Source organism: Glandiceps talaboti, chromosome 3 (genome assembly GCF_964340395.1).
Source record: "Glandiceps talaboti chromosome 3, keGlaTala1.1, whole genome shotgun sequence".
In the NCBI taxonomy this organism is placed as follows: Eukaryota; Metazoa; Hemichordata; class Enteropneusta; family Spengelidae; genus Glandiceps; species Glandiceps talaboti.
Window position 1 is genome coordinate 15,586,003 of NC_135551.1, and position 24,262 is coordinate 15,610,264.

The window sequence follows — 24,262 nt, forward strand, 5'->3', positions numbered from 1 at the left end:
AAATTAAAGGAATTATAACTAGTGGTCCTATGAAATGTATGACTTTTGTCCCAAAAAATGAATGTAGTACCCAAAAAGGATTGAAATAATTTCCCGCTTAATCACTAGTCAGTTTTTTGTGACTCTTGTATTTCTCCAACTTTTTGGAAAATCTTCACTCCATTTTAGTCTTAAACCAAATAAAATAATGTTATTTGAGCCTGTAAATACTATGACTGCACTAAGGATTGTTCGGCACAAAAAAATTAGCTAAAATTAGTTGCACAAAAATTGTTGTTTTTCTGCAACTTTTTGGAATATCCTATCTTTCTTTTAGACCACACTCAGAGAAACATACCTTCTGAGTGGCTGTTTGTCGAAAATTCGCTCAGAAGAGACAAAATTTACATATAAAAATATCAGTTTGGGGGTTAAAAAGTGACCCCAGTGTCAGAGATGATCAGAGATGTTGGGTCACATATATTCGATGCATGAATATCAGGAAAGCTTGTCCGATTATTAGCTAAATTTAGAGACATTAAAATGTGTTTTGATATTCACCATGTGTTCTGTGGGGATGTGGTAAAGTAAGTGATTTAAGAATTTTGTCGGGGGCGGGAAAAAAACACCCCTCTTCGAGGTGTGTTATTTGCATTTGCATTTGCATTTTATCCAATACTGATAAGCAGACAAAAAAGTATTTAGTATATATGATAAAACAAGCAATTCCCATTGCAATGATGAACTACAGAATGATGCTGATATCCGAATTAACACTAAATTTGGCATAAGATTGTCAAGACAATAGCTTGGTAAAGGCCTCAAATTTGGGCTTTACATTTTAGACTTTTTGTCCCTCCAGTGAATTCAGGTTTTTTTCTCTAAACCGACAGCAGACCAATTCAATTATCGCTACATGTCAAATAATAATAACAATAATAATAATAATTATAATCTGAAAATGATATATTTAATTTTTGAGACACTTTGTTATATCCAATTTTGTAGTGTATGGTTACAGCTCCTTGTTGTTTTTGAGTTTGTTGCTAGCCCTTTTTGAGTCCCAAGTTGGTAGGTGAGAGTCTGGGGGGAGGTAAATGAACTTCTCACCAGAGAGGTCTAAAGAAATAAGATAAAGTATGAACCTTTCTCAAATTCTGGCTATTTTCAAAACTATATTGAGAGGAGTAGCCAACACTGTGTTTTGTATGGTAGGCACAAAGTAAAAGTGACTGGGTACGAGGCTAAGTTATGCAGATGAGGAAGTGTACAGTAACCCTTCCTCAGTAACAAAGTTCAATTTTTATATTAACCCCGGCGTACATTTAAGAATCCCGCGGCTCGAAAACTAAAGAAACCCCTCTGTGAAGTTTCCTTCGACTGAAATGCAACCGTACTTTCTTTAGTATCATTACTTTGTTTGAAGTTAAAAATTGGAGGCTATAGTAGAATATTTAATATAGGCGCCTCTCGACTACACAAAAGTTTTGTGATTTTTTCATACTGATGCTCCATATCCTCAAGCTATTTTCGACGAAGTGTTGCTTTTCGACTGAAGATTGTTCAAGAATTGAGTCCATTCAGAATAAATGATGCGAATCTTTTGAAAAGTACCCAAGTAAAGAAATACTGCACGCCTGACAAAATTTGCTGTGTACGCACGATAAGAGTATTGGCGCGTTTTCAGAGATAAAATGCAGACGATACATTAATAAACTAGACTTTTTTGTTTCGATTTGCTTGTATGATAAAAAAAAACAACCCACACGCTTTAAATCTCAAATCTTATCGAAAAGTCTTACTCATAATTTTGGGTTCTTTGTCTAAAATTTCAGAAATTATATTTGTGGTGTCTAAATGTCTAAAATATATTCAAATTATCATATCTCTAAAATTAGTGAGGCCACACTTCTTTATGCATTTGTTGTTGCCTGCTAGTGAGTAAACAAAGTCAATAAAAACGTTAGAATTTTGCAATAACTGCACGGATTTTAAGCGAATGTGACGAGCTATAACAGCGGTAGGACCTACCTTTAATGTATACATAAAAGTACATATGAAATGACGCTACCATCTCCCTTTCCCCGCCAGGACCCTTTGCTAAATACACGTTAGTTGGTTCCTATTTTTATTCCAACGCTAAGCTCCCTTTTGAATGGCTGACACAGTCTTTTGTTTGATTTTGCCCCCATTGTGTCACAAACAGACTCTTGAAATTCAAATATCAGTGGAAATTTACGAAAATGGTGGCAAAAAAGCAATCACGGTAGATTTAGTCGACCATGACCGTAGCAATGATGTTAGAATCGTGGTGGTGGAGCGAGCGATCTCCTCGGACCGCTTAACAGACAACCTACCGATGTATGATTAGCTACCGTGGTATTGTTATTTGAATTTTATTGGGTTCAGCCTAGTAAATGATAGAGAGACTTATCACCATACATTTTACGAGTCAATAATGAGTTTGTCTAATAGATATTAATAAAAATGGTTGACAGACGAATTCAAAAGACAACCAACATATCATGTAGTAAAACTGTCAACGCGACCGGTGTGTTCAAATCCCGGGTCTATCGACTCACATAGCTACACCACTACCCTACATTAGAACCAACATTGACTACTTATTTCGACCTAAATTCTAAAAACTAAACACATTCCTATAATTTTCGATATCTTGACTCAACAACTCAAGAAATACAGAAGTTGGAACCCCCTCTAGAGGTGTATAACCTTACGACGAATTTTCCTCCGCGGTTTTACTAGGCACAGAAGTTGAGTTTTTACCACGTTCGCTAGCAGCCAGGCTGGCGTCAGCGGTGGCCTCTTTTCGAGAGACAGGCCATGTGTTTATTATTTAAAGAAACCAGCCCCCATGCTTGGCTGTGTCTTCCTCGCTGTAGCATAAAATTTCAGTCGCAATTATCACAGGATGGGAACGGGATAACCTTGTAGACTTGTTATGATAGACAGGAGACAATACAGATATTTGACTTGTAATTATTTCTATGAATTTCAACAAGGAAAGATTACCCTTGTTCAATTCTTCAATGGAAATGGTAGCCGTAGACATATAAAACCAAGAATTCCAAATATTCACAGATAAAAATTGTGGCAGGATCATAAAAATTTCACCAAAAATATGCTTTGATTGTTTATAAATTGTCGTCTGGATCGAAAAGAACGTTAATTTCTTTCAAAACCAGGTCTTCATGTTATATATTGCATTGAATAACAAATGAAATGGGGGAATACCTATCAACATCCGCCATGATGTCTACCGCCTGAGGTTGACGTCATTTCCTTGCCACATTCTGTCGTTTGATACCAAATTTCAGAACTGCCCGCCTTTTATTTTGGTTGTAATTTGTCAGTAGTGTCCGGGTAATTAGAAATGTGGTTAATTTTATGTTCATTGTTTTTACCAAAACAACAACTCGCCTTTAAAAAAAGATGAACCAAGCTGTGGCAGTGGCCCTGGTGACTTATACAATGGCTGACCGTATCTTTAACAACAATGATGGTGATCTCTGTTGACATCATGACACATTCTTATTAACATCGTCAAGTAATCGGTCTTCCCTTGATTAAATATTGTTTTTTGGACTAGAAATACTAAGGTGTTTTAATGGAAAGTAAGAGAGTAAGCTCAGGTACCTTTGAAGGCAATTTTCTATTTGAGTTCCGAGAATAAACACAGCATAAGCGGACTGAAGGACAGACACAAAGTAATAACCTTGGCACAATTTTTGACACCATGATGCTAAAATAGAATTTAATTAACTTATAATCTCAGTAGATTTTTGCTGTTTCAGACACATCTTTCAACAAGATGGCGGGAGATAATTTAAGGACAGGCTTCAGAATTGTGGATGTTATTTTGCCTAGAAAACAGCTCAACTACAGCATGTCACTATACCTTTGGAAATTTGAATATCAAGACATTTAGTGTATTTATATTTGCAACCCCCTTTCCTTTCACGCCTTTATTTATGAAAACTGCCAGCTTTTTCCAGAAAGTAGTACCACGTATTTTTTCCACAACAAGCAGACTATCTGCCAGTATACTACATAATTAAACAAACACTGCTTAGTTTTCTCACCAGCGAGTAAATTATGCAGGTGTTTTACCCGTTCATGATAAATAACACATGAAGACAAACTTATTGCCGATTTATACTTAAATTCTGCTAACAGGAAAAAAATGAGAAAAAATAATATAATAAAATAAATGACGCAAGCGACGTTGTTGACAGGGTTAAGTTTATGTCAAAAGAGTTTATCAAGCGCTATACGCATTTGGAATACTAGATCGAAAATGTTTACGAAATTCACAGAAGAAAGATGTCTGACTCAGTCAATACTCGTGGGTATTTCAGAGTTGGCATATTGAGATACATATTTACCACTGGGTTTAGACAGGTGCTACCGCAATAAATAGTTTGTATCAATATCGGTAACTTTGCTGATTTGGTCACAAATTATCGTCTGCCAAGATTAAATCAAGTCAAGGCCTGTATCAATTGAACGCGGATTTTAGGAAAACCGCATTCACATTTTCCGATTCACTCACCCTATTTTGTCCATTTGAATTTGTTTACGTCGGACAACAAACCTAAACAAAGTCGATTTTCACAATTATTTCCGAATTTGGGGATGCAAAATTGATCAGAAGTATTACAACAAAAACTAATTCAGACATCTGACCTAAAATTTGGAGCTAATTTTACAGAAATTTGTGCAGACGAGAAAATGATTTGAAAATTCTGTCAGCCATTTTGAAACTTCGACCCCAAATCACTTTGGTAAGACAAATGATGCATAAACTTAATTTGACAATATGACAACTGTTTTGCAACCGTGAAGGGTTCATGAAGTATATGAACCTACAAATCATGAAAAGTAAAGAAGGGTAAATTTGGGAAAGTCTCACGTGGTTTCGGAAGTTGCGCATGAAGAAAAAATTTCAGAGGTGGAAGACCCCATGCTCGCATGAAAAATACATGCTAAATTAAACCTAATTTTATATAATTCTAATAAGCAAACAACCGATCAGTTTGCAGCGAGCCATAGCAATATCACGTAAAAGAGATTACGGGTCAAAACTTAAGCCTATCTCCTGTAATGAAGATTTAATGCGCTGTAAAAAGTTCGGGTTCGATGCAACGGTGTATCTACTCGAAAAAAAGTTTTGTCTGTTCGACATCACAGTAGCGTAGTCTTTTGGAGCGGTAAACACAACTGTGTACTCAGAAACATATATGTATATTAGGGCAAAGACTGGACAAAAGTGATAACTACCCTATCTTTCTCAAAAAGACATGTTTGGGTGTTATAAATGACTTGTAAACAACTGAGACCAAATAATCTGACAATGTTCAGAGCTGTTCATCTCTCTACTTCACCATGTGTTGCCGACAGATCACCTCAGCTAACGATCCTTTCCGACCTAATATGTCTCTTGCTACCACCACGAAACGATCGGTCACTGACGAGGCATAAAAAGAAACGAATTTCCAAAAACCATTTGTCAGTTTTGGGGATAACAGCTTAGCGGTTTAACTCTGACAGAGAGTACAGTATTTCTAACGCCTGTCACTCGTGAAGTGCCGAATCAATATATTCAAGTGGTTGTTAAAAATCGACATCGGGTCTTTCAAGTCGACGACGCGAAAAGGTACCATTCGGAAGCCATGAGAAAGAATTTTTATCACTTGTCACTTTCATGTCTTCTCAGTAAAATGCAAAAAATTCTCCGTTTGAGGTTTTGTTGGTAAATTTATAATGGACTTTGAAAAATACAAATACCACAAGTAAACACTTCAAAAAAAAAGTTGGTAGTATACATGCACTTTGGGTTGTCAACATAATTAATGAAGTAAGATAACAGAGTACCTGATTTCTTTTATGGAATATAGAAATCAGTATTTTCAAATGAAACTGGTGGGTGTATGTGTAGACACTTTTTAAATTATTCAGAAACGATTTAATTAATGTCTTAGGCGCAACTTTGCTCACTGCACAGCAAGTCAATACACGAACAACAAAAGTAGGCTCTTTCAAAATACTATATTACTGTTCTATTACACAAACTATCGTGTAATTTTATCAACGAAATCTTTGCTTTTAGTCAGTATTGAAGCTCTTTAGAATATTTTCAAGTAACACTCTTCCTTCCTCCGTGTTTTTGAAAGCATCTTCGTTATGATCATTTCAAAAAAAAAGTACAGGCATATCGAAAAGAGAGATGATAATGAGGCCAACGTTTGAACAAGACACTACTCTTTAAATGTATCTTAATTGCTGAACTTCAGGCTCGTTATGATGAAACACACTTTACTTTGCCTGTCGAATTATTTTTTCCCTGAAAATCATAATTCACATAGTGCATATAGTGGAGTGTTCACCGCTTTGTGGGTTATTATGCGCTCGTACATTCACAACGAGAAATGAAGCTAATTTCGATGACAAACGCAGGAATATGTATAGCAATTAACTAACTCTCTCTCTCCGTAAATTGGGCACCGACTTCAAAGAGAGAAATATAAAAATGCTGTGGGGATGATGGCAAACCGAGCATTGTTTGCAATTTGAATGGAATCTGGCCCTGAAAGTGCGAGGACGGGAAAAGAAAATAACCCGAAAAACAGCGTAATGAAAAGAAACCCGGTTTGGTCGTTGTTCGAAGATAGTGAAATGAAACAACGTGTATATTATCTAAAATGGCTGAACGCTGCAGCCGATCAATTTTACTTGTGAAATCGACAAGGAAAAGTGAACAACGTTTCCGGCGACGGATCACATAGAGTAATATACCAATTTGTTCGAGCCTTTGGTTTGTAGTCTGTTATTCCGTAGTCGAACACGAAATTTGAGAAGGCGGTTGTCTATCTGTAAATACAGACTAAAGTGGACTACTTTGCCGAGAATGTAACCAGTATTGGCCTATCGTGTTTAACGTGCCCAGAGAGGTTCGACTAAAAAAACCTATATTTACGGAAAGCTAGCGACTTCAACTTGAAATTCGGTAATAAAATAGTCTGTCGTCGACTACAACGATTGATTGATGTGAGGCAACACTGTCAACGACGGCTCTGTGATTATTTCACGGCCATTTTAGCCGTAACACTTGCCAATTGTAATAGGTGTGAAATTGGGCCGTCGTTTCAATGCTTTGGATCAATCGGTGGAGATTATAGCCACAGTACCACAATAAACTGCCCTAGAAAGATCACATAGAGCGATAAGGCCAGTCACACCCTGCTAAGGACGCTCTGTTTACATGCCTGTCCTCAAAATTGTCCTGAAATTACCCTAACACAAAGTCCAAGAAAGGAAACCATAAAAAAAAAACGTTTCAAGTGATAACAGCACGTCTATCAGCACGGGTGTATATTATACTGTAGGCGACATTGCTATAGATGTATTTCTATGCTCGCTTATATATTATAGAACAACAGCTAAACACATGTACGTGGGTTGTAAGGGGGTCAGTGGCAAACTTACCTTCCGGGAAAAGAGCTCTCATCTTCAAATAGCTGGTAGATAAACGGATAATCGAAGCTTTATCGAGTTGAGAAGTTATCGCCGAAGGCAGGGGTAGCAACTTCGCCAGTTCGTAGAACTCCGCGTTCTCCTTTTCTCGTCGTGTTCGTGCAGCATTTTTCGACTTTTCCTTCATCTCTTCGACTCTGTAGATAAAGAGAACACACAGAGAGGGCTTGAGTTTGTAACATTAAATTGGTTTATCAGTAACTTGTGAATGACTCCTTACCGTCACCAGTTAGATATTGAGATAATACAATTAAAGTGATACCCCGTGTTTACCTTGTGTGTCCGCGGAGTGTTTGTGTGGTCGTACACTACTGCTTCGACTTCCACACGACACCCGAGTCACTCCAACTCCCGTAGGGCAAACACGTTGTCTTTCCTCTGTTAATTTACACTTTAGAATAAAAAGTGTTGGCAAGATATCTGAGCGTGTAGGGCAACTCGTACACTCGTTTGCTGCAAAAAGTCACCGTTCCCTATGCTCTATAACACAAAGGTTTGTACAAAATTCGCCCATACACAACAATGGCAGAGCCTATACGCGGCGATCATTGAAAAACAAAGCCTGGCAAGCACTTGAGTTCACTGCAAGCAGATTACAGGCAATATGAATAGCAAAGACTGCTTACTCCAATTCGCTTTGTTAGCAGAAATACTGAACGGCTGTTAGCACGTCTGAAGTCCACACTAGTCTAGAGACGCTGCCTGTCATGGAAGATGGTTCCACAGGTTCTCAGCTATGTGTAGTTACTCTAATATATTTATAGTATGCACAGAATGGTGCGTCCTACTAATAACACCATTGCCCGATGCTATGCTCACTCAACGGAACACGTAGAGCGGTTATTAGCATTTCCAAACATTGCTTGCTTTTTATATTACTGCCTCCCTCACAATAACTTCAGTGACATGGTTGTAGCAGTTCCTTAACTTTTCGCGACCGAATTATTTTTTTTTGTTCTTGCTAATAATAACAACCCTAGCTTGTTTTAAACTGGTCCCTATCTGCAAGAACTAATATAACTCCGTAAATGGTTTCCCATGGGCTCCACCGTTCAAAGCACTAAAAGGGGGTTTGACAGGCCACGAAGCAGGATGAACTCCGGCCCTGTCAGCCGAGCACGGAGCCCTGACTACTACATTTTCCCGGACTAGTTTGATGACGTGTGAGGATAGACAAAGCCGTGGCAAACGTTTTAAGTGAAGTACTAAAAAAAGTTACGTGTCTTTTACCTGGTCTAGCTGAATGGCTCATTTGCTGACTTACAATCTTCACCCGCTCTGCCGAATAAAAAACAAACAGCGGAGAGCTGAGTGACACGTTCGGTAGATAATTTGCTGATGGGCTCGAGCTTCGAAACAGCACGAATCAACGGAATGGAGAAACCACAGATGTAGTCACTCACCCCCTTTTCCAAGTGATAAGGCTTGGGCATGGCCCAAACCGAATGCAATTACCCAAGTCAGAAAAAAAAATACCAACCTCTCAAAGGACTTGGCCAATCGTCAACTCTGAAACCAATTCCTCGCAATATCTCATTTAAACCGGTATTCAATTTCAGTTGTCAAAAAATTCCGCAGCGAGCTTCTTTCTCGTAAAATTATAATATTTATGTCTGTGGATTTTGGGATATGGACGATGAAAAAGTGTAATTACGCATATACGAATTCGACTTAACTCCCCCTTACCTACTTTACTGGCCGTCCTTACACATCAATCAATCCCCCTCGATGACACTGTGTTGTTGCGTTCTGTGCTATCATTGGCTATGGTCTCGCCAGACACAACTACCCCAACGTACCTCCCATGCAACCATTGTGACGAACTACAAAGCCGTGTATGGCTGACCGATTGAGCAGAAACAAACGCCGGTGAAAAAATATGAATGAAAACTGAGAAGGGAAAAACTCTATCAATAATAGGCGTAACTGGCTTTTAAGTGGAAGGTGTGATAATGTTTAATTAAGCCAGTCATTCCATTGTTAGGCTTTGAGAGTGAGGCAGTCAAGCGGCGAGGGATGATAGCTTTTTGATCTTTTGCTACCCCCATCAGCATTATGCTACAAATTTGGACGAATTTTACCGTGAATCCTCGAATCTAGAATATCCAAGAAAGCGCTGACGAGTCAGATTTTATGAATAGCGGGTTACAAGCATTTTCATGTTTTATTTCAACATATTTTTTTTTTGTAGTGAAAGTATGTATCGAAATGCATGATGGTACAATCTGATTTTTTTTTATCTGATAAAAAATATTTTTGAAGTCTTTTTTTAATCATGCCATGCTTGTTCAAAAGTTTACATCTTCAAAATGAGTAGAAATGGATATTAAAACATTACAATGCAAACGGTAAGAAAACAAAAAACAAAATTAATACAATTGTCAAAAATGTTCTTACTTTCAATTTTTAACGTCACGGTACATTAGTGATGAACAATTACAAGATAACACTGTAGCTTTGAGTGTGAATTCATAAAAACTAGAATTTCAACACTGTAATTGTTTAATTGAGTACGGAACAAACCACCCTTTCATATTTCTCCCTTTTTTTGTACAGACACATTTACCACTTTCTTGTTATATTTACCTTGTTCAATTACGGTGTTTCATTACCACCGAATTTCCCCCTACCTTAGCAAATATTGACCGAGCTAGTGAAAGGTCCATTGCCAAATGTCAAAGTTCACTACCTTTATTTTTTTTCCGCCTCGGACACATTCCATTGGTTTCCCTTAGTCTTAAAGCGGAGATCTTCAGTTCTGGGTGACGTACATCGTTAAGGACCGTGATGAGTTACCGTAGTAAGAGCCGTCATTTTGATGAAAATGGTAGGTATTTCATTTTCGTACCTTTTTTTGACATGAGCAAGCACTTGAACCTCTCCGATGACAGATTACTATCCACTCAAACATGGCGGACGATCTCCAACCTAGCGTTCATATGGATGACACTACGATTTTTTTTTATTAATCTACTTCATTTCTGCACACATATGGACCAAAATCGACCCTAAATTCGATAACAATTTTTCAGAAAAGCCAAAATTTGTGATTTGTTAATGTCATGATCGTATACAGACTGTATTAAATGATACTACTTGAATTTGTCAATATGAATACTTTAGCGGCGTGTCATCACTAAAATTGATGTATTGATTTTACAAAATGGTGTTTTACAATCACATTTGTCCCAAATTTTTATTTGTCAGTCACTAAGTATATCTATCTATTTATGGTATGGTAGTCTGTCATCAGTCAAGTGAGCCATCGATATCCTCCCACCCGACCCAACAACGACAGACAAACAACTACTTCTTATAGAATACTGGCAACCGTTCAAAACATCACCTAGTACGTACACAAGGACCAATCTGAACAAAACAAACCCCACATCTACAACTAGATTTTCACTTCATTTTCTTTGCTTTTGTCAATGTTTGTTACTTGTCCCCCAGACGGCTTCCATGCCTGAATAGTGACACCACAACTGAAATGTTTAGGCATACACATTGAATTGTGTATTTTGGAGAGCAGACGGTCAGAGATCAACCAACAACCGCGATAGACGTCTTCTATATGCTGAGTCGGATAGTCACCGGACTTCACAATTGTGACGTCACCAGTTGTCGAGTGAACTTAAGTGAACTCTGTTTATGTCTCAGAAAATTAACAGCCGACGAGATATTTGTGGGCAGAAATGGGATATGATATATCAAGCAAGTGATGGCGTCGCTATGGCTGGCTGTCAAGGTGGGTGGCTGGATGGTGCTGCGTTTAGGCTGGTTGCAACTAGTCTCCGGATTGGTTGTTTGGTTACAAAGTGACTATATATCATTTTTGAAAATTTATATTTAAGTATATTTAGTTTCGTCTATTTTGTACTTTTATTTTTTTATAGGTTGCTAAACTATGCTATTCTACCCTGTATAAGAACATGGCCTCTTGCAATTGGATGAATAAAAGATGCACTCTTCTTCGAGAGCAAGAAAATGTGTGCATGTCATTCCTACATACTGGGGACAGAAATACATGATTTACTCAGTGATAATTTTTATTGGTATAGGTACAATTTTTGGAAGTGTTTGATATTGGTGTTGGGTTAGTAAACGTTGGATTGATTGTAGCTTGTAGCTTGATTTGTTTGTTTGTCTGTTTGTTTTTTGTGAATGAATGAATGAATGAATGAATGAATGGATGATGATGAGTGAGTGAGTGAGTGAGGGTGTGTGTGTGTGTGTGTGTGTGTGTGCGTGGGGGGGGGTTACGTAGGAGGAGAAGAGAAGTCTGTCGTATAGAAGTTGATTCATTTTAAGTGTAAATGTTCGATCGAAAGTTATTAAAACAGTAGTGCTAAAATACCTTTACTTAAAATCCTGTGAACTGGTTAGCCAAATATGATGTGCAAAATAAACTCTTGTGTTTAGACCCACCCCCCCCCCCTCCAAAAAAAAAGAATTAAAATGTTTATTTGCATGGTATAGTTGCATCATTTACTTTGAAAACAACCGGACCTGACCCAAGAACATTGAATCTCAGATACGCATACCATAAAAAAAACTTTGAAAAAAAGTATTCACAATCTTCATAACTTTATCTTTACTGTGATAAAATGATGATATAATTCAAGACATGTGAGGGAGGTGGGACTACCCAATCAAGTCTACTCTTTTCTCGTATGATTGTCTCATTAACATAAGTCGTCTCTGTGATAGTTTCCTTCATTGATGAAAAGACATGGCACTAGTGATGTTGAACTTTCTTGTCACAAAATCAGCAATATATAATTTCATAAAATGTTTATAAAATTTAGATACATTGTAATATCGTTAGATAGATGGAGAGAGAGAGAGAGAGAAAGACAGACAGAGGCATACATACATACATACATACATACATACATACATACATACATACATACATACACACATACATACACACACACACATAAATACATACATACATACATACATACATACATACATACATACACACACACATACATACATACATACATACATACATATAGACAGACAGACAGACAGCCAGTGAGATAGATAGATAGATAGATAGATAGATAGATAGATAGATAGATAGATAGATAGATAGATAGATAGATAGATAGATAGATAGATAGAGAGAGAGACAGAATACAGATATTGAGAAAGGGACAGAGACGGGAACAGGGATACTGACAGACAGACAGACAGACAGACAGACAGACAGACAGACAGACAGATAGATAGACAGACAGACAGGCAGATAGACAGACAGACAGACAGACAGACAGACAGACAGACATACATACACGTAGATAGATACATAAAGAGAGAGATGGGTAGGTAGGTAGGTAGGTAGGTAGGTAGGTAGATAAATAGATAGATAGATAGACAGACAGACAGACAGACAGACAGACAGACAGACAGACAGACAGACAGACAGATAGATAGATAGATAGATAGATAGATAGATAGATAGATAGATAGATAGATAGATAGATAGATAGATAGATAGATACAGAGGCACAGAAACAGAGTAAGAAAGTGGGACGGTAGGGTACACTAGAGAAAGTTAGAGATAATAAGACAAAGAAAAGAGAAATGTGGGGACAAAAAAGAAAGAATTTATATATATATATTATCTAGCTACATATTCTGAATTGGAATCATTCAACCTTTAGTCAGAATGTCATGACCATTTTCTGATTTATCAAGTTCAAGGGTCAACATACTTTAAATTTGGAAGATGAAGATTGTCAAAATCCTCATACCATTCTCTTTAGGACCATCAAGTCAGTGACATCACCCTGCTGGGATTATCAGTACCACTTCATTATAACCAAGTCTTATTGTGGTATAAAGGGAAGTCAAAATGACGTCATTACCCGTGACGTCATCAGTCGTCTGTGATGTGTGGATTTGAAGTCACGTCCACCTTTTGCTACCCGGACAACAAATTTACCATCTTCGTGAACTATTACGCTATTTTTTTTCCTTCTTTACCAAATGCTTTGTGATGTAAAGTTAAAATAAATGAAGAAAAATGGACTATGACTGGACTATCTTACACATTGACCTTGCTTCATTTCAGGAGACTTTCCGCCACATGGTGAAATTCGTTCAGCCAACAACTGACGAGATCTCAGTCCGACTGTTTTCCTCCTTTGGCATTTTCTTTTTTTATCGTCATCAGGTCAAAGGTCACCATTCTGTATGTAAATCAGGTCAACATGTGTGTGGCATGAGACACAAGTTAAAATCTCTCGTTTTCTATTTTGCATATGTAGGCTAGAAGACTTGTTTTGTGTTTTCTCGAACGTAGTGAGTTTTCTTTAGGATGTAAACTCATACAGACTGGGAGCATGACTGTTTAGAGGACTTTTCTTCAAAACAAGGCTAAGGTAACATTTGTTTTGCTTCATGTTTGCATGCCATTGAGGCTAGTATTCCAGCAAGTGTTCAGATGTCAATTGCAATGACAGCCCCTAGTGTATACTCATTTGATGTAGATAGATGGACTAGATGTAGATTGTATATATGTATATATCCACAGCCTGTAAGCAGATGATTTGACAGACATGCGCAGGCAGACAGACAGACAGACAGACAGACAGACAGACAGCTAGGTGGACAGTAAAGATTAATCAATGGACAGAAAGACAGACAAGTTACATGCATGCATGGATGGATGGATGGATGGATGGATGGATGCATGGATGGATGGAGTGCATGTGCGCACCTAGGAACACATAATATAGTATGCATTGTACTAAGTACGTATTAAAGGTAAGTGCATACCTACTCACCTGCTTATCTACCCACCTGTATACCTACCCACCCACCCACCGACAGCCCGACCGACAGACAGACAGACAGACAGACAGACAGACAGACAGACAGACAGACACACACACACACGCATGCATGCATACATACATACATACATACATACATACATACATACATGCGTGCATACATACATACATACATACATACATACATACATACATACATACATACATACATACATACACAAACACACATACATACATACATACATACATACATACATACATACATACCTACCTACCTACCTACCTACCTACCTACCTACCTACATACATACATACATACATACATACATACATACATACATACATACATACACACACATACATACATACATACATACATACATACATACATACATACATACATACATACATACATACATACACACACACATACACACACACACACAGAGAGGCTGTCAGTCAGCTTGGTCAGAGTGATAAATAAATAGGTGCATTAATTAATTGATATTACAATCAATGTGGGCATTTTGAGAAGCGTCTTTGATAGCAAAGCTTGTGTATTTCAGTGAAACGTTTGTTGACATGAAGCCCAGCATATGTTAATGCTTTGGCTTTTTATACTCATCTGGTGTACATTAACTACCATGGAGCTATACAGATTCCACTAGGTGGCCTCATTGTCACATTTTCTATGTGTTTTCTTTTTTCTCCACTCATGACCCTACGGTGTTCGAATGCTTGTCTCGCCGTTTGAACTGCAGTGTTTTCGCCTGACTATGTTAGTAGGGCAATTAATGAACCATCAGCCGAAAATAATGACACCTCTTTCACAAACGAATTGGTTGACTGAAATTCCTTTTTTTTTATTTTTCAGGAAAACAATTTTGACCGACCACTAGAAAAGGAAAGTCAAGTACCGCGTGGCGTAGAGTGTAACAATTGACACGCCCGGTAGCTAGTTTTTTTTCAAGTCGCAATGTTTGACCTGGGCAAATATTGTCTGTAAGGAAGAGCGACCACTTGCACTGTGTGTGGCAGCAGGACATTGAGACCCCACTAGCCCCCACCCAAACATCAAATAAGACACTTTCCATCAGCTTTCTTGCAACTGCCGACCATAAATCTTCCGCCATAAACATCGCTCTACAAAATTTGAAAAATATTTGCTGAAGTCACTTGAAATATTTACAGTCATTAACCCAAAGACCTCATATAAAAATAGCTGAATTTTGGAATCGGAAAAAAAGCACAATCTTAAAGTGCCGCATTGTAATACTGAATAAGACTGAAGAAAACGTCCCTTGTGAGATGCTGTATTCATACATCATACTGTAGAAGTGGTAAAATTTTAGTCCATAGTACAATTGACGTTTTAAGAATTTGGCATCACTTTCTCTTTCTGCATTTCTTTCTCACGGTGACTCTCTACTCCTCTCTCTCTCTCTCTCTCTCTCTCTCTCTCTCTCTCTCTCTCTCTCTCTCTCTCTCTCTCTCTCTCTCTCTCTCTCTCTCTCTCTCTCTCTCTCTTCCACATCTCCACTCTGTAAACCTATCAGCTATTCATATTGTATTTTATATAGAAAAACGCACTGTTGCATTATTACAATAAATTGAAAAATCAAAACATTGACTTTTCAAATTTGACACTGAGTTACATCTGTGTGTCTAGCTAATATGTAATCGCCCAAAAAGTCGAAAGTTGCCCATAAATATTTACAGTAAAATGGGTTTAATATATATGTCATATTGTCTGTATATGAGGTTTTAATGTATGTACTGTGGCTTTATGCGGGAGACTTATTGTGTAATGTTTGGATGAAAATGCTGTAGGCGAAATATGGCAACAAATTAACATATACATGTACACATACATGTACACATACATATACATAATACATATACATAATACATATACACATACATATACACATACATTTTGTACATACATATACACATACACATACATATACACATACATATACATATACACATACACATACATATACACATACATATACATATACATATACACATACATATACATATACACATACATTCATATACATATACATATATATACACATACATGTACATACATATACATATACACATACATATATATACATATACACATACATACATATACATATACATATAAATATATATATATACATAATACATATACATATACATAATACATATACATATACACATACACATACATATACATATACACATACATATACATATACATATACATATACACATACATATAAACATACAAATACATATACATATACACATACACATACATATACATATACACATACACATACATATACACATACATATACAAATACATATACACATACAAATACATATACATATACATATACACATACATATACATATACACATACACATACACATACATATACATATACATACACACATACATATACATATTCATATACACATATACATATACATATACATATACACATATACACATATACATTTTCTTTGCTGCCTTCTTTGCTCTATGTAGAAAGGTATACAAAATTGTACATTTCTCTAGAAAAATATGTGATTTCCAAAATAGAAATTAACATAAATTGAAATATGTGAATCATTCCTAAAATAGAAAAAGTCAAAGATGATATCTAAAATTTGGACAGAAAGAATCTCTGTATTGAGTTGTTGTTGGAATGCATACAATGGGAGGTTATGATATGTCAATACTTCAACGTGAATACCCATTTTTTTGTTCTAGATCATCATTTCAAAAAAAATACTGCTAAGGAAATGGGGAAGTATCCGGCACAATTTAGTTCCTGTTTTGCTCTATGTGGTTAGGAAGCCTTAAAGGTGACATTTTTTTTTTACAATAGTGTTGGTATTAGAAGGCTGTTGCCAAGTAAAAGTTTCTCTCCTATCCTTTGGCATCGATGAATATACACAATGTTTCTAAGTTCCTGTACTTGCAGAACATCACATTACATGTCAATTTATTTCCTAACCGTGTAGCTATTTCATCCACATTTCATTCCCAAGATCACTCTATCGGTATTGCAGATCCAGTGTAAAATATAAATTGTGCTACTGTAGTCGGGATCATATGAAATCATGTTTATCGTGTTTATCGAAGCTTTTGTAAAGTTTGTGACGTCCCCGTCTAGAACTTGAACTTGTTGAAACTTCATTTGTCAATAACTACTGTATTACTGATTGTAATACGTGGCTGTCAATGATTTATGGTGGTTTTGACTCCTTGAACTTGAACTCCCGGAAGAGTTCCGCTGCAAGGATACAGTACATGGTGGGTGGGGATGGGTACAGCTCACGTTCAACTCATATGGAAATCCAGAGTGGGTGATACTCAAGACCAGGAAAAAGTAAAGCCATTAGAATTTACTAGTATCTACTCAGCAATGCGTAAAACGGCGAGGTTACATATAATGGCATGAATTTCTTTTCCAATTTTCACTTAGATTAAAACCATGGGAGGATACCAGATCTCCTACTATACAGTGAGAAAATAAAACCAGGTACAAAGACTGAAAGACACACGTTTGTACATTTTGATTTGTCAATTTCGTCTCATTTCTCCTTAATTCGCCTTGAGACTTGGATATACCAATAATTACAAACATACTCTTCGGGTTAAAAAAAAAGAGAGATAAAGTTGCATTTTCTTCAATCTCGTATTCCCATCCCGTTATATTCAGTGCCAAAATACCAGTCACTTCCTTCATACATACATACATTCTAGATTTGTTTGATTCGGATACCATATTTTTCCTAAGCTTAGTTTTGTGATATTTGTTAGTGCATGTACGATATGATAATATAGGTAGTGTTAGCTGAACTATGGAAAACAGGAATTTAGCATGATAATTTGTATAGTTTGCAGAATGTTAGCTCGGTCCCTGCAACTTGACGAACGTACGTTAAATGAAAAACAACAACTATGACAACACCTTTTTGTTATTGCATTCAGACAATCCGAGTAACAACCTACGAAAACTAGTACTGCTAGACATTTACTCATTTACTCAAAAAATACGTTGTCATAGCAATCTATTCATTTTGAGATTGAATCAATCCTTTGCTCCGAAGATGTTCTTGACTCTCTCTTCATTTTGTGGGCGAGCAGTGTCGGCGTTTTTTGAAATCATCTTTTTCTTTCAACTCTTGCTTTTTTGAGAAGAAATCTCTCAACTCTATTGCTTTCACTGCGATCATGTAGCGAACAAACAGAACTTGGAAAACAAGCGCAGAATTGGACTGTTTACGACGGAATCGGAGTGTGTTTGTTAGTCTCACGCCCTGCGTGAAATCTTTACAATACATACATAAATTCATATTCCAACGTTCACGTATGGTTCTATTCATCATCGAAGCTACGGAGTAGAAAATACTCGTTCAACCGCCAGTGTTTTTTTTTGTAAATGAGAGGACTGAAGCTAAAAACTGAAGATTCATGGTCAAGAGCAAATAATACAATGCTCAGAATTGATGATTTGTTTTTTACGAATTCTTCTCGAAACAAAAGGTACTTGTGTTAGCATTAAGCTGTAAAGATGTTAAGTATCGGCATGATGAGAGGGTTGAGACGAAGGCGCACGATGAATTAATGGGAGAGATGTCACGGGGGGACGGATCAAACCTGGAACATCCAACATCGCAAATTGAGCTTATTACCGACGAGATCTGACGTCTTTGTGAGTCGTAGCCCGCGGCTGTTGTTTCAATCTAGGAAGGACGAAGATGCCGATATTCTCGTTTGTAATGAGTACGACCTCTCTCTTTCGGCGGTGAAGAAAATCGAAAGTGAAAAGCCCCGCCCTGAATTCACACCTGTTTTATACCTAGCTGTAAGGCGTTTGCCTACCGGTGTTCAATTTTACGGATCTACGATCTCTCTTTGGAATGTTTCTACTCCTAGGGGATAAATTAGCAAAATTTACTTTGGCTGAAGCTGAAGTGTGGTTTTAGCAAGACTTGTGTACAACGTTTTGGTGTTGGGATTAGCCTTGTTTGTTTTTCACGCGCTAACAGGAATGGAACCTCATTTCTTAAGCGTGGCATGATGTCAGTTTCATCTCATTAGTAGTTCACATGTGTCGATTTCTCTTCTAAAGTTAAATATCTTTCAACCTCCCCCTTTTTTTCAGTAGTGTTGTTTTGGGGACAATTTCTAAAGGGAAATCAACAACTTGACATTATCTGCGTAGCCCACTTGAATTCCTTCAATCTGTTGAGCTGTTTTGAGTGAACAATTAAACCTTTCTTATGCCACCACTTTACTATAATGCGAGGTTGTAGTCCAGTCGCCACACCTGCACCGGAGTACACAATAGACATTTGTAAAGCCGCCATTTTGCGGGCCATTCATAGACGTCACCAGGCTCGAGTTCTCAAGAGTCGATCTACTCACAACAGAGAGAGTGATCGGGACATGCAAATAAAACAATCAATAGAACTATATACTTCAACATTTACCTAGGTTAAATTTGCATATAAAAGTTGCGTCTTGAAACCGACACAACTTTACAACGAAATGGACATAACTGAAAATCGAACCAACAGTGAAAAAAAACAGCGTGAACATTTACAACGCCCAGTGTACATGTGCGTTTGAAAACGTGAATTTCGAATTTTAACATCAGCGGGAAAAGAATATGTTGCGCGTTCGGACATCGTCTGCATTCCTTTACCACCGAAGCATCTACTTACAAGTGTACGGTAAACTCGGAGCTAAAAGAAAGGGTAAAGATGGGTAAATATTTCCATCGACCTTTCAACGAAAGGGTCTTACCCGGCTGATTCACCAAAAAGCATTGAATTTGCGTAAATATGGTCGTCGCATGTCACGTAAACTTTCTCGTCTTAGCCCTTTTAGAAAAACGACAACATCACACCAACATGATTTTGAATTGTCATCGTTACCTTCTCTGAAAGGAAATAAGACGTGTGTCTGATCGTCGGCGAGTATACCCTGTCTCCACTTTTAAGGAATAAATTCAACAACGACAAACCTTCGAGAAAATTTCATTGGATAAACTCAGTGGTAGCAATTTGAAATTGGAATAGAAACGATGGCGAAAAAATGTAGAGAAAATAGAAAAGAAAGCGGGAAAACTTTCAAACCAAAATAAGGAATAAAGTAGATTTAAAGTCATTGGGTTGGCACTATTATACTGGTAGACTTTGATGGGATGTTTACTGTACTTTCAATCACATAAAACACATGTACCTCTGTTTCAACTCGATGTGTTGTCACGGATAAATTATGGAACATTTTTAAGTTACCAAAATCACAAAGTTTGAGATTGTGGTTTTCACTATTTATTTAATATGTAAGTCCTGAGTAATGTGCATTTCAATTTAAAACACAGAAACTTGAAAAAAAACATGATATAGAAAATGCCTTTTCACAACATTTGTTTTAGTGAATGGCGCGCGCGATGTCCGAAAATGGCTTCTGACTTGACACCATGGCTAAACATGTCGTTAGCTTCTGGAATTTTGAGATTTGACATTTTGGATCGCGTGAATTCCCCCAATCTGGTCTAAGTCCAACTTTTTTGATATTGGCATTTATGTAAAAAGATTATTTTAAAAAATTGTCCATGTGAATAAACTCGACTCTTACTATAAGGAAAATTAATTACTTGGATAATGTAGGAACTGAGAACAACTTTTTGAACTTTAGTAAACCGTTGAGAACTAAATAGTTGTTCAAAGTGCCGCATTCGGTCCAGATCCCAAGCTACGGTGTAGCCCCAAACGGAAATGTGACGAACTGAAAAAAAAGTGTATGCTTGACTCTAAAGATAATCAGTTGACGGCAGTGTGTTTCTTCAAATCGGACACAAACCATAAATGGTTAAGAATGTGTGTTGTCTGTACCCTAGGTCTGTCTGTCCCCTTGGTCTGTCTGTCCCCTTGGTCTGTCTGTCCCCTTGGTCTGTCTGTTCCCATACACAGATGGTCCTAATACAATACTATACAATTAAAAAACAACTCTGGAAGTCTGACAAAATAGCTATTTATCTTAGCAAAGTTAGTAATACACGTCCACAAAATCACAACAATTGTAATGAGAAGTGTTTCCAAATTGCCTAAAGTTTTCTAACTTCAAATTAAAGTTCTTGGTTTTGTTTTGCAGGCTATGTTTTCGTTGCCCGTGTACTCGACAGAAATTGGAGTTAGTGTAAACACACAAACTCGTCGTGGTCAGCCAGATTGCCCTATCCCGGAATAGAACCACTTTGTTGTTATTTTGACGCCCGGGGACCTTTTAATCGACAAGTTGAAATTACCTTAAGCCCAAACGCTATACTTGCTATTGTTACAAATCGATTGAGCAGTTGCACATAGCATCTCGTTAACAAATGCGCTTTTAATTAATGAAGCAATACCTAAATAAAACTTGTAACAATTGTGTGACGTGTGAAAATTGGTTTATTCCTTTATTGGTGTCACTTTGGGCTCCTATTCATCCCTCGACGTCACAATTAGTGATTGACAACATTGATTATTAACTAAGTGAAATGGACATCTCAAAAGGCATGACTAATTCTAGCCTTTCATAGAGGAGATAACGGACCTCAGTGTGATTGTTAATTGGATGGGCTAAAATCCGCTAAGACCGGGGACCGGGACCAAAGAAATAAACTCGTCTGGAAATAGCGCATTCAGGGTGCTATGAACACCGTTGTTATGTGCAACCCCGTGAACTTTTTAATTCTCACTTTAACTAAACTATTCTATTATAAGAGTGTTGGCTATGTAAATGTCAAATAAACAATGGCTACCACCCACAAGATGTGTTAATTTCTGAATTAGAATTGTTATAGCGGTTCCACCTGCGTTACCGAGATACTCCCGAGTAGCAAGTTGATTACACGTTACTTGCAGCATTACCACAGTGTCTGTAAATTAATTCAAAAAGTAATACTTTTCAATTGGCTATATTGCTTCTTTTTTACTTTCTGTATTAAAGAAAAGACAAAGAATTGTCCAGGAAGGGATTACCCTTTTCACGGCTGATCGTGATATTTACAAAACATGTTCCGAGAGACAACAAAAGTATAAATTAAAAGAAGAACTGAGACCAAAAGTTGAGACATAAATGTATGTAACATAAGAAGTTCAACCCTGATGACGATGCAAGTTTTGTTTACTTTCTTTGTTTGGTTTTTAAACAACAAAATATGATAGGCTTAAGGGTGGCAACTATATATCTCACAATCACTATGTTAAGTATAAACATACATGTACTTCCAGCAAACATAAATATCAAAAAACGGAAAAAAAGGGGAAAGTTAGAAAAGTACTAAAGAGATGTTCAGTGTTGAAAACTATGTCAAGATTTTTGTTTTATTGTATGTTTACAAAAAAAAAAAAATGATACCACTGTTACTAAAAATAACCAATCGTGACCGATCATAGCAGACGATTAATTAGCATATTAAGTATGGAGCGAAACAAAAAGTGAAATAAACAATTATAACAACGGAAAAAGGGAGAATAATGGAATATGTTAGTTCCGATTGCTATGCTAACTTTTACATGTCTTAGTATGCTACGATTCCGAATAAATCCCTCGTAGACGATTTGGAACTATTTTGAATTTTGAAAGTGACTGATTGAAGAAAATAAGAAAAAAAAGGGGTCTGATTAAAAGCGACTTTTGTTGAACGAAATACGTGGAGAACTTAGAATTGTGTGATCGCAAGACAGGTCCGAGATATAAATTGCAATGTAGAACTTGAGCACTGTTCAATTTGTTTGTGGTCTGTACATGTGTTAGAACTACTAACAGTAACTCGGAAATCTTACGTTACATTCGTTGCAATATTTTGGAGAGTGTCCGACGTGGAAGCAATTGATTAGCTGCTAGATACGACTATGTCTTTAGCGACATATTTCTATAAATGAAATAAATGGTGTATAATTCGTTGTACAAAGCGATGTCGAGTACAAATTGATGGTAACAATTTGAGAAATATGCTGGCACACATACTTTCGATGGATGCCAAGGTCCCGCCGACACGTCTCACATTTAGTATGGTCAAATACACAAACTCAAATGTTCTGATTTTGTATTTCAATTTTAATCTCTTTTAAAGCAAGATTTTAATATCATTAGCAATACAAGGCTTCCCTTTATCACCTTGGTCTAAAATAGAGTCGAAACGTGACAACAAATTGCTGCAGACGACGACTTTGTACTCGTTTGGGGCAGAAACGTGCATGTCCCCAATTAACATAGACCGGACAGAGTAGAAGCCAACTCCAGAACTGTCTTCCACTCTTCGGAACAAAACTTTTCAAAATCGACTACATTAACTGATCAGAAAATATTTACGGGTATTCGAGACATTTTACAATTGTCAAGTATATGGATTAATAACTGTACTAAGAATTAAATGGGGAACCAAATAAACAAGGGTGGGGGGGGGGGTGTCCACAGACACCCATATGAGAAAATCAACGTTTTCTAGTTACACGAGGATATATACAATTTATTAAACCAATGTTTAGGTTTACTAGCACAATTCTGAAGCAAACGAGTTTTTAAAATGTAATAAAATATGATACTAAATGCACAATTACGCATGTCATATTGAGTGAATTTGAATTCGACTCCGGTATATATCTCGGGAAGTTTTCGTTTACTGTATATGTTGTAGTGAACAGCGTGATAAAATTTCAAAATGGCGCCGCTGTGTACCAAGGACTTGATTCGAACATGATCGTATATCAATTACAGTAATTGTTTATATAATTTTATAAATGGAGCCATGTCGCTTTATATAATATTATCAGCACGCGCCATATAAATTGAGAGATATCAAGTTTAAATAACACAGGTGAACACCATCGAAATCAGATATATTCTTTTGTGA

At 36.9% G+C, this 24,262-nt stretch overlaps 1 protein-coding gene and 1 long non-coding RNA gene across 8 annotated transcripts in view; one reads left to right on the forward strand and one right to left on the reverse strand.

The window, feature by feature from the left end:
- Nucleotides 1–24,262, reverse strand: part of LOC144432887 (single-minded homolog 1-like) — a 207,512-nt gene that overhangs the window by 59,535 nt on the left and 123,715 nt on the right. For 2 of the 7 annotated variants that reach the window (XM_078121191.1, XM_078121188.1), the window contains exon 2: nucleotides 7,486–7,670. In XM_078121191.1, coding sequence (XP_077977317.1) covers nucleotides 7,486–7,660 — 175 coding nt within the window. In that variant the 5' untranslated portion in view covers nucleotides 7,661–7,670. Of the gene's footprint in view, nucleotides 1–7,485; nucleotides 7,671–7,806; nucleotides 8,698–8,763; nucleotides 8,934–9,013; nucleotides 9,123–10,119; nucleotides 10,236–24,262 lie in introns of those variants that run through there. The other 5 variants (XM_078121190.1, XM_078121189.1, XM_078121187.1 and 2 more) reach the window with 5 other exon arrangements.
- On the forward strand, nucleotides 10,241–15,770 carry LOC144432889 (uncharacterized). Its single transcript, XR_013480747.1, has 3 exons — nucleotides 10,241–10,360; nucleotides 13,815–13,928; nucleotides 15,217–15,770. It is a non-coding gene; the product is annotated as an uncharacterized LOC144432889 (long non-coding RNA).